Here is a 12053-nt window from a genome sequence, read left to right as displayed (position 1 = left end):
GTATCCCAGTCAGTCAGATCATTGTACACGTATCCCAGTCAGTCAGATCATTGTACACGTATCCAAGTCAGTCAGATCATTGTACACATATTCCAGTCAGTCAGATCATTGTACACGTATCCCAGTCAGTCAGATCATTGTACATGTATCCCAGTCAGTCAGATCATTGTACACGAATCCCAGTCAGTCAGTCAGATCATTGTACACATGTCCCAGTCAGTCAGATCATTGTACATGTATCTCAGTCAGTCAGATCATTGTACAGGTATCCCAGTCAGTCAGATCATTGTACACGTATCCAAGTCAGTCAGATCATTGTACACATATTCCAGTCAGTCAGATCATTGTACACGTATTCCAGTCAGTCAGATCATTGTACATGTATCTCAGTCAGTCAGATCATTGTACAGGTATCCCAGTCAGTCAGATCATTGTACACGTATCCCAGTCAGTCAGTCAGATCATTGTACACGTATCCCAGTCAGTCAGATCATTGTACATGTATCCCAGTCAGTCAGATCATTGTACACGTATCCCAGTCAGTCAGATCATTGTACATGTATCCCAGTCAGTCAGATCATTGTACACGTATCCCAGTCAGTCAGATCATTGTACACACCATAATGTTGCTTCCTTGTTTGGCACTAAAAGCTTGACAGGGTTAACATACAGGGGCATGACAGCCACATGTAGACATATAATAACATCTTTCTTCTTTAGTTTTGAATCAGTTAGGTCAGTAAAACTGCAGAATAACAAACAGACTAAGCAGTCAACTTTAAATAATAATCAATACCAGGAAGCTTCGAACCACAACAACGGAACACTCACAAAGTATTTACAGATGATAATAATATTGAACACTCACAAAGTATTTATAGATGATAATAGTATTGAACACTCACAACGTATTTATAGATGATAATAATATTGAACACTCACGAAGTATTTATAGATGATAATAATATTGAACACTCACAAAGTATTTATAGATGATAATAGTATTGAATACTCACAAAGTATTTATAGATGATAATAATATTGAACACTCACGAAGTATTTATAGATGATAATAGTATTGAACACTCACAAAGTATTTATAGATGATAATAATATTGAAGAATTGAAATGCAACCAAACCTATTTCATTAATCCAGGTCGTTGATTATTCAACACTTAATGTTTTTAGACTATCAGACAATAACAAGTTTCAGTGTTAATGTTTGTATATCACAGACCCTGGTCGTATGTTATATACCTTGACAGACATGACAAGTCTGGGTCAGGATGTTCTACCATTACTTAGACATCAAAGTGAGATGATTGACAGACAAATTCAGGGTTTAACTACATCCTACATATAACACACATAGCAGATTGTCAGACTTTATATACAGATTTGTCAGACTAATAAAGATTAGTGACGCCCTGGTATCACCAAGCTTTATATACAGATTTGTACCTCTAGTCAAGCTCTACTGTACCAAACCCCGTACTTCCTCCATCATTTTAGTGACACCCTGGTATCACCAAACGCTATATACAGATTTGTACCTCCAGTCAAGTTCTACTGTACCAAACCCCGTAAGTCCTCCATCAGTTTAGTGACACCCTGGTATCACCAAACGTTATATACAGATTTGTACCTCTAGGCAAGTTCTACTGTACCAAACCCTGTACTTCCTCCATCAGTTTAGTGACACCCTGGTATCACCAAGCTTTATATACAGAGTTGTACCTCTAGTCAAGTTCTACTGTACCAAACCCCATACTTCCTCCATCAGTTTAGTGATACCCTGGTATCACCAAACGTTATATACAGATTTGTACCTCCAGTCAAGTTCTACTGTACCAAACCCCGTAAGTCCTCCATCAGTTTAGTGACACCCTGGTATCACCAAGCTTTATATACAGATTTGTACCTCTAGTCAAGTTCTACTGTACCAAACCCTGTACTTCCTCCATCAGTTTAGTGACACCCTGGTATCACCAAGCTTTATATACAGATTTGTACCTCTAGTCAAGTTCTACTGTACCAAACCCCATACTTCCTCCATCAGTTTAGTGACACCCTGGTATCACCAAGCTTTATATACAGATTTGTACCTCTAGTCAAGCTCTACTGTACCAAACCCCGTACTTCCTCCATCAGTTTAGTGACACCCTGGTACAGTATCACCAAGCTTTATATGGGCGTTTATCAAAAATTGTCCAAGTTCTTGTCTCGGCACTTTGAATGCAATTTTTGCTTAGCAAGCTAAAAATAATTGTATTTTTGTGATAAATATGATAAAATTAGACTAAAATACATATCACAATCTATTAATTGTTACTTATAGGTAAATATTTATTTTTTTATCGGAGTTTGAAAACTGAAAAAATGAAAATGTAGGGTGTCCCCAGGCCAAAAAGTGATTTTCAAGCACAAATAAATGTTATTTATAAGCAAGGGAAATGTTATTTTTTCCTATTATATAGTACATACCATGTATTATTTTACATTTATAATTAAAAATTAGCAAAAAAATAAAAATAAAGATATTTTTTAAATCAAAATGCGCTCGTCCTCACTTCCATTTTCCGTTATGTTACCACTACTATTTTGGTTCATTTGAGAACCCATTGACATGCACTGTTCCATTTCCCATAATGCATTGCAAAGAGACTTCCTTCCTGTTGATGCAGCATAAGTTGAATGGTGGAAATTTTCAAACAGTTTGAATCCAGCCACATTGAAAGGTAAGCAATTCTTAAAGTGTACATTTGGATTTTCTTTTTGTGTTACCATGTTTGACTAATTAATCAGCAAAATTTAAATAAATGCTACATAGCTGGATACCGCCTATGGTAAACACACAAAATTTAGGCATTAAACTTTGGGCAAACTTATAGAAGTAAAGAGAAAAAATAAATATATGTGAAATAATTCTGTTGTGTTATGATCTATTATGTTACCAAGCAAAAAGTAACACAACAGACTGATAAATGTAACATAATGGAAAATTAGGGGTATAATTTGCATCTTAATAACACTCTCTGATAAAAAAAAAAATATTATATTGTTAACTTTGATATTAAACTGCATAAACAATGAAATAAGATATGTGTGGTACTAATTAAATTTAACTAATATCAGTTAGGAAAATAATCAGCAACATAATAAAAAAACACACATTTATTTAGAAATATATATGTCATATTTTGAATTGGTTTCCACTTTATTTGATTCTTTTAATCTTGTAGATCTATCAAATAGCTTTACTTGATAGATACACTTTAATGAAACTTTACAGAACAAGTTTTAATTAAATTAGTAACATAATGGAACAGTATCTGTAACATAATGGACCGGTAAAAATACAATTTGTGTTTAATTCATACACATTGATACATAACATTTATGTATTGATGGAATAATAAACTGCATAACAACTGAATCATGAAACAGGTTCAACTGACAGAAATTGGAATCATATAATTAAAGAAAAATGATATTTTACTTGTTGGTAACATAACGGACACAAAGGTAACACAACGGAAGAAAAAACTTAGCATGAATAAAAATGCCATTACTATTGAAATATATTTCATCTGTTAACTTAGTTTTCACTTTATTTGATTGTTTTAGTATTCTAAATCTACCAAATAGCATTATTTCATCAAAATAATTTTAGTGTCCTTTACAGAACTGTTTATGTCAAAATTAGTAACATAACAGAACAATCGCTGTAACATAATGGACCAGTAAAAATATTTCCATTTAATGCATGTATACTGACATGTAACCATTATGTGTCACTTTGATAATAAATTACATCACAACTGAAATAAATCATAAGTATGACTGATAAAAATGTAGTATTATTAAATGAAGAAATATGAGATATTGTGTAAAGGTAACATAACGGAAACAAAAAAGTAACATAATGGAAAATGAACACTGACGTAATAAAAAACATGTTTCTTGAAATATTTTTGTTTTTATTTCTATTCCAATTTCTGTAAATGTTTATCCTAGCAAATATACCAAACAACATTAATTGATATAATTTTTCAATGTTATTGTAAATGAATAGCGACTTTGCAATCACTAAACAACGGTATTTCTTTTTTTGCAGATCATACATAGAACATGGCTCTTTCGGCAGCTGAAAAGCAGCGCCGATACAGACAAAGAAGAGATGCTGATCCTGAAAGAAAAGAGAAACATCAGGAAAAAATGCGAAAGAAATACAGGGAGGACTTAACAGTGGGGAAACGTAAAAAAGTAGGGGAGCTGACGGAACGCGGGAAAAGAACTCTCCGAAAAAAGTGGAGGATGGAAAAGAAAAATCGTAAGAAGAGACAAAAAGAAGTTCAGAACTTGGTCACACCTCCTAATTCACCAAATTGTCAACCTGCAGTCACTCCAGCACAGACCAATTCTTCCTTAAAAAAGAAGCGTTCAGTTGCTAAATGCTACAGAGACATGGCAAAGAAGACAGCCGAGATTCACACACTCAAGAAAAAACTTCAGATGCAAAAGAAAAGATTACAAAGATTTGTACTGTACCAAACCCCGTAATTCCTCCATCAGTTTAGTGACACCCTGGTATCACCAAGCTTTATATACAGATTTTTTCCTCTAGTCAAGTTCTACTGTACCAAACCCCATACTTCCTCCATCCGTTTAGTGACACCCTGGTATCACCAAGCTTTATATACAGATTTGTACCTCTAGTCAAGTTCTGGTAACACCAAGCCAATATATCAGCTTAGGAATTGTGAACATAAAAGGAAAAAGATAATTTTGAAAAAAAGATTGCAAATAAAATGATGGACATAATATCAAAGTTTTACTAAAATCTTTAATCATGATCAGCATACATGTATCTCAACTACCCTCATCCTCGATATCCAGGGGTTTCGCTCTCTACACCCCTGGTATATGTCATAGCAAAATTGAAGAATGAGCGTGGGCCACCTTGTTGATGAGACAAGAAGACTAGTTAAAATTGACAGGCTTTGAAGTCAGTCGTCTCTCCTTTGTTAATCTACAAAGGACAGGTATCGGCTTAGCGATTAGTCAGGTATTTTTACCCGAGACCAATCAAACAGCTATCTTAATGCCTTCAATTTCGCTATGACATATTCCAGGGGTGCAGAGAGCGAAGGTGAGCGTAACTCCTGGATATCGAGGATGAACTACCCTATGACAAAATGGGAACAGTTTGTCCTATACTACTGTGGCTGTTACAAAATATAAATCTGGCAGTAGCTGCCTGAAGCTTCAGTGTGATGTGAAAAAAATGTCTTGTATGAACAACTAATATTTTCACTTTAGGATATATATATATCTGGTTTTTTTGTTAAACAAAAAGTGCCACATCTGAAGTCAGGATTGTCCAGTGAGGAGGACCCCCACTTGGACTGTATTGGCCAGGTATTACTATACCTAAATGAAAATCAGGTACCTCAGTAAACTCAGAACAAGAAATAGGTACCGGTGAAGATCTCAAAAATGGCTTCTTAATTTGGGAAAGGTTGATTGAATCTGATTGAAAACGAAACACAGATGAAACGTTTTGTTTTACAAAATGAAGGAACATTTCAGTATTTCTACTCAGATACTTCTTGAAGTTAACCAGAGGCTAGAAATCGATAGCCGTACCAGTATCACCAAATCACCAAGGGGAGATAATTATTGTGTGACACTAGGGAATGTCAATGGTGTGAAGCTGGGTTGGAAACTAGAACTGTAGGTCTATAATTAGCTGAAACTCTATAACAGACTCTGTAACTGGTCGTTTTTGCTGATTGATTCAATTTACCGGGGCAGAGCCACAAACAACAGGACCTGTTCTCAATGGAATCCATATAGCCCTGCACAAGTCAATATTTCCAAACGTTTTATCTTTTTGTTGTGGTCCCTGAAGTGATAAACTTCAGAAACAAAGTGTTTCCAGCGGGAAAGACCAGAGTCTGATGGTTTTAACCACACTAGTTCTGAACTAACCCTGTCACCCCTATGTAACTTTAGTAAACTCTACCATGCATTAATTGAGCTGGATGAGTCCATTATGGTCTACAGTGGTGAAAGGGCTAAACACAACACTAGTACTAGTCCTAAACTAAACACAACACTAATTCTAAACTAAATATGGTCAAGTTTTATTGGAATGCTTTGTTATTCTAAATAAACACCTCAAACAAGTTTGAGGTATTCTGTATAGCTAATTATTTTGATGTGTCTCAAATACTGATGTATTAATAAATATTTATGTTAATTTTCCTTTAAATTATGGTTTGCTTTATGATATAAATGTATTTGTCCAAAAGTCAGAAAGTTACATTTACACTTTACAATAAATCAAACTGTTTCTCTTTAATAAGGACTCAATTGAATAATAACATAGCCAGATTGAATCCATTTATAAGACTATAGCTGCTACCATATTCCAGTTTAGCCCATTCATCACCATAGACCATAAATGGACTCATCCCATTAAATGCATGTTAGAGTCTATTAAAGTTACCTAGGGGTGAAAGGGTTAAAAGGAAACTAAGATTATGTTTCTGGGAGTACAAGGTACCTGGAGTAAATACGGAATGCTATAGCTCCAGTCTATTATCCCCCAGATCTTGTTGGGACAGTTACAATTGCACCATTCATCATTGTGTGATGTCTATCTATGTCTGTCCCTGTAAACTCTCCTACACCAGTAATCTCCAGTCTAAACACTGTCAACACCATTTTGTCTCACTCCCTGGCCGGTATGTCTTGTCCAACACAAGTACAACACACTAGGTAGTTTTCCTTGTCTAGCATAAAGCCCAAGGCTGAACATCTGGTCACGTTGTAGTTGGTATTTTTGTTCACTTTCATGTTCCAAAATATCAAAAGTAATGTGATATCAAAATATGAATCCCCATGAAGTTGTTGGTTCAATGTAAACACTTCAAACTTCCTCTTTGTGGTAAATACCTCCAAAACTATTACAAAGGAATTTAGAACTTTACCACAACAACTGGAATATGTCGAAGTTGTTAAAAATCAGGTCACTTTTATTCCTAGGTGATGCAAATAAAGTTTTTCAAAACATCTTTCACACCACCAATTCTCGCATAAACTGTTAGGTATCATACCACTAAATATGATGTTCAGGATTGCACTAAATCACTGCCATTTCTTATAATATTTTGGGGTTGCAAATTATTTTCAAAAGTATATATGAATCTAATCAAAAAGTCATCACAGACATAACAAATTCCCTTGCCTACACTTCCTCATTCATGACATTGATATGAGGTACTGAGATTCATGTACATTCATTGGATATTAAAATAACAACAGTGATGACTATGATTTTCTAAAACCAAGTAGCTGTGATCTTCACCTTCACTGCAGCATCTTGGTTCTACAACACGTCTGAGGTGGTCAATAAACATTTTCTAGGAAGTTTTCATGGAATAACTGCCAGGAGAAAGCAGGCAAACAATTATGTCTATTGTGAACTAAAAGAGTAGCACACTCCATCTCATGATAATATGTTACGTGTCACACCATAAAGTTCTGTAGTAATAGTGCAAGGACCACTTATTCTAAGCCAAATTAAAAGTTGCGACAAAATTGTTTGCTTAACACACCGACAAATGCAATGGTAGGTGTCAGTTTGGTACGGTGCCAAATGTCTTAAAACAAATTGTTAGGTATCCTATCACTGAATCTCGCACTAAGGGCAAGGCAGCACACCAAGAACAAACTGTTCCTTCCAGACTATATATCCCTAACCTCCGTTCCTCAGTCTGGCCTACACTCCTGTGGGTATGTGGTGCATGAATGATGAAACCCCAGGCAGCAAATTTACCAACACTGCAGCTAAGATTATGCAATACAGATATATTGTAAACTTTTCTGTTTTTCTCCCAGAACACATGAGATATGGCTTTCCAACGAACAACGACAACGAACAGAAATTGTAGGAAAGCCTGACTGTGTGCAAAGTAAATAGTCAGTGATACATCACAAAGGGAAGTAACTCAGTAGTCCTCATTACGATGATAAATAACCCTTCAGCTATTATTTTACACCATCACCACAACAAATATATCCTTTTGTTTTGATTTCCTTGGAGGACTTTATCAGGAGATTTATTTGAATGAACACGATTCCCTATTTAATTTTTCACAATCTGCTTTTGTTGCTGGCGGTACTGAAAACAATCAACAGCTTTTCCTTTTACATCATATACAACTAATAACTGTTTCTTGTTCCACCCTTACATGTAAACCTACCTGGGCAGTGGAGGTGAAGTTTTACAGAAAACATTTTTCCTTTTACATCATATATGACTAATAACTGTTTCTTGTTCCACCGTTACATGTAAACCTACCTGGGCAGTGGAGGTGGAGTCCAACCCTCTGGAATGTAACTGGTCAATGTCATCTCTTGTTGCTTCAATAAATTCTCTGGAAAAATACAAAAAATATATTTTAAGAAATTTGAACAAACGATACAAGCTGTTTTTATTTTAACATGGCTTACTTTTATTACTCTATAATTAGACAGAGAGAATGTTTCGACATTTCAACATTTAAAAAAAAAAATCCCTTCTTATAACAAATACAGAGGAAAGATAGCAATTAGCCTAGGAAAATCCATGAAGTAAGATTTTAAACCATTTAAATTATATTTTATCTTATTTGGTGTACAACATTTCGATAGGAGTGACAAAGGTGTCACATGATATAGAGTTCTCAGACGTAGTAATTAACCCCAATCATACACATGTAGCTATGGATTAAGGATCCCCGTCCCTCCAACTAACAAGAGGCCCAATGGGCCTGAATCGCTCACCTGGTATTAATCTCACACTTGTAATCTTAAAAGTGGACTAAAATACAGCTACAGGCAGAATATCAGTGTTTGATTCATAAGAACCTATTAAAAGATTTAAAAATATGACGCGTGTGACCTTGAATGTCGAACAAGGACATAAGGTTGAACAGAGTTTAACGTCTTCCAACCCAGCATGCTTTTGGCAAAATATCATAACCCTGGACCAATTGGTTATACAGAACAAGAGGCCCATAGGGCCTGTATCGCTCACCTGGATATCTAAGCAATCATGGCAGAATATTCTCCAAATGAGATCCAAGGGAATATGCCAGACCCTAAGGCCAATCCTTGTAGCATATATATCTGTATTCAATTTTTCATGCCCAGCAATTTTATGTATGGTTATGGGGTGGGGATCTCAACTGTTTCCAAGTTGTGACTCAGAACCTAGGTCCCTACGGTTGTGGCCAGACCCCAGGATCAATTCTAATATCATGACTGCATTTGTCTCTTTTTACCCAGCATTTGTATATATAGTTTTGGGGTAGGGATTTCAACCGTTTCAAAGTTATGACCCAGGGGTTAAGTCTGCAAGGGTGGGGCAAACCCTGGGGTCAATTCTAATATCATGACTGCATTTGTCTCTTTATGCCCAACAATTGTATATATAGTTTTGGGGTGGGGATCTTAACCATTTCAAAGTTATGACCCAGGGGTTAAGTCTCCAAGGGTGGGGCAGTCCCCAAGGCCATCCTGGAAGCATATGTGCATTCATGATCATCTCTTTGTAATCGGCAATTGTCTATATGGTTATAGGGTGGGGATCTCAACTGTTTCCAAGCTGTGACTAAGAAACTAGGTCCCTAGGGGTTCGGTCAGACCCCAGGGTCTATTCTAATATTGTGACTGCATTCGTCTCTTTATGCCCAGCATTTGTATATATAGTTTTTGAGTGGGGATCTCAGCCGTTTTAAAGTTATGGCCCAAGGACTATGTTTCCAAGGGTGGGGCCAGACCCTAGGGCCATCCTGGAAGCAAATGTGCATTCTTCTCTTTATACTCAGCAATTGTATATGTGGTTATATGGTGGGGATCTCAACCATTTCCAGGCAATAAACTTTTTTTGGTCCCACCCCTTAGCCCGGGGGGTCAGCCCCACCATTTGTACAATTTTGAATCCCTGCCTCCCATGAATGCTTTTGATTAAATATGATTGATATCCAGTGCATAGTTCTACAGAAGAAGTCGTTTATAGCAATCTAGCCAAATTGCCCCCTTTTTGGCCCCGCCCCTCAGCCCCCTGGGGGGTCAGCCCAACCATTTGTACAATTTTGAATCTCCACCACCTAGGGATGCTTCCAGTCAAATATGGTTGATATCCATTTCTTAGTTCCAGAGAAGAAGTCTCTTAAAGCAATATAGCCAAATTGCCCCCTTTTTACCCCGCCCCTCAGCCCCCTGGGGGGTCAGCCCCACCATTTGTACAATTTTGATTCCCCACCACCTAAGGATGCTTCCAGTCAAATTTAGTTAAATTCCAATCAGTGGTTAAAAAGAAGAAGTCGTTTAAAGAAATTGTTGACGGACGGACGACGGACGACGGACGACGGACGACAGTCGACGGACGACGGACGGACGGACGACGGACGCCACGGTATGGCATAAGCTCACCTTGGTCCTTTGGACCAGGTGAGCTAACAAGTCATTTTAAGATTTAAACATATATTGATCGCTGTGACCTTGAATATGGGCGAAGGTCATTCATTTTGACAAAATTGGTAGCCCTTCATCCCAGCCTGTTAATGACCAAATATCATCACCCTTGGCCTTTGGCTAATTAAGAAGAAATCGTTTAAAGGTTTTAAACATATTTGACCCCTGTGACCTTGAATATATGAAAAGGTCATTCATTTGAACAAACTTGATAGCCCTTCATTCCAGCATGCTACTGGCCAAATATCATTATCCTAAGCCTCTTGGTTATTCAGAAGAAGTTGTTTAAAGGTTTTTAACATATTTGACCCCTGTGACCTTGAATATAAGTAAAGGTCATTCATTTGAACAAACTTGGTAGCCCTTCATTCTAGCATATTACTTGCCAAATATCATTAGCCTAGGCCTCTTAGTTATTCAGAAGAAGTTGTATAAAGATTTTTTAAGACAATTGACCCCTGTGACCTTGAAAATAGGTGAAGGTCATTTATTTGATCAAACTTGGTAGCCCTTCATCCTAGTTTGCTTCTGGCCAAATATCATCAACCTTCGGGCCAGGTGAGCTAAAAATTTAATGAGGCATTTTTTTTTTTTTCTACAGCATCGCTATTGCATAATCATCTCATTTCTGAACAATAACCCATACCTTGCAGTAGTTTCTTCAGATTTTTTGGGACATTATGAAATTTTGATTTTTTTTTTATATTTTTTTTCAATGGAACAAAATGAAACAAAATACATTTTATTTGATGCAACAATGGTTTATTAGAAATATAACACATACAAAATAATAACAATGTCAATATTGATGAACAAAACACAAAAAAACTGAGTAATTTTCTAACAATAATACTAAAACAAACAAAAAAGCCCGTTACATGAATCAATAAAATTCCGAGTGCCAATGTTACACGTTTAGGACAACGAAAAGAAAATATAGGTGACAAAAAATACCTATCTTGAGGACTTACTTGTTATACAATTTTTTTTAAAGATACAAAAAAAAAATAAACAAAAAAGAGAGACAACTCTTACATTTGTACCAATAATAATTCTAAATCCCAAAAAGTCATATATACAATTTACAACATACAATATAGCACTTTTTATATACGAATATAATACAGTAGGCATTACCAACCAATAAAATTACTTCAAATGTAATAACCAATATAAAACAAAATTGCACATTGTGTATGAATAACATTATAACAAACAATGTACTTTACTGTGTCATAGCAAAAATGTCACAATGAACAAAGTTTCACAAACTTTACACAACAACAATGCATTTCTACATAATGTTCAAATAACATACTATGTTGTGATATAAACAAGAGGCCCAAGAGGGCCTGTATCGCTCACCTGAATATTTAAGCAGTCATAGCAAAATATTCTCATTAAATATTATATTGCACTAAAAATATTTCCCTCGCAAACTTTGTTGGCTCCATCTGTTGAAACTACCAGCAAAAAATTATTATAAGATTCTATGCTTTTTGATTCTTCTTCAGAAGTTGCT

General features: G+C 35.9%; 2 protein-coding genes across 7 annotated transcripts in view; one reads left to right on the top strand and one right to left on the bottom strand.

Moving 5' to 3' along the window:
* LOC110458795 (protein FAM65B-like) overlaps positions 1 to 12053 on the bottom strand; it is a 100161-nt gene that overhangs the window by 45932 nt on the left and 42176 nt on the right. For all 6 annotated transcript variants that reach the window (XM_021510732.1, XM_021510723.1, XM_021510749.1 and 3 more), the window contains exon 3: positions 8373 to 8448. In XM_021510732.1, coding sequence (XP_021366407.1) covers positions 8373 to 8448 — 76 coding nt within the window. The remainder of the gene's footprint in view (positions 1 to 8372; positions 8449 to 12053) is intronic.
* Positions 2561 to 4857, top strand: LOC110458825 (DNA ligase 1-like). Its single transcript, XM_021510764.1, has 2 exons — positions 2561 to 2739; positions 4119 to 4857. Exon 2 carries the CDS (start codon positions 4133 to 4135, stop codon positions 4562 to 4564), a length of 432 nt encoding a protein of 143 aa, XP_021366439.1. The 5' UTR covers positions 2561 to 2739; positions 4119 to 4132; the 3' UTR covers positions 4565 to 4857.

Source organism: Mizuhopecten yessoensis, unplaced genomic scaffold (assembly GCF_002113885.1).
Source record: "Mizuhopecten yessoensis strain PY_sf001 unplaced genomic scaffold, ASM211388v2 scaffold1285, whole genome shotgun sequence".
Lineage (NCBI taxonomy): Eukaryota > Metazoa > Mollusca > Bivalvia > Pectinida > Pectinidae > Mizuhopecten > Mizuhopecten yessoensis.
Note: the sequence above shows the minus strand (reverse complement) of the source record. Positions and strands in the feature narration are given on the sequence as shown.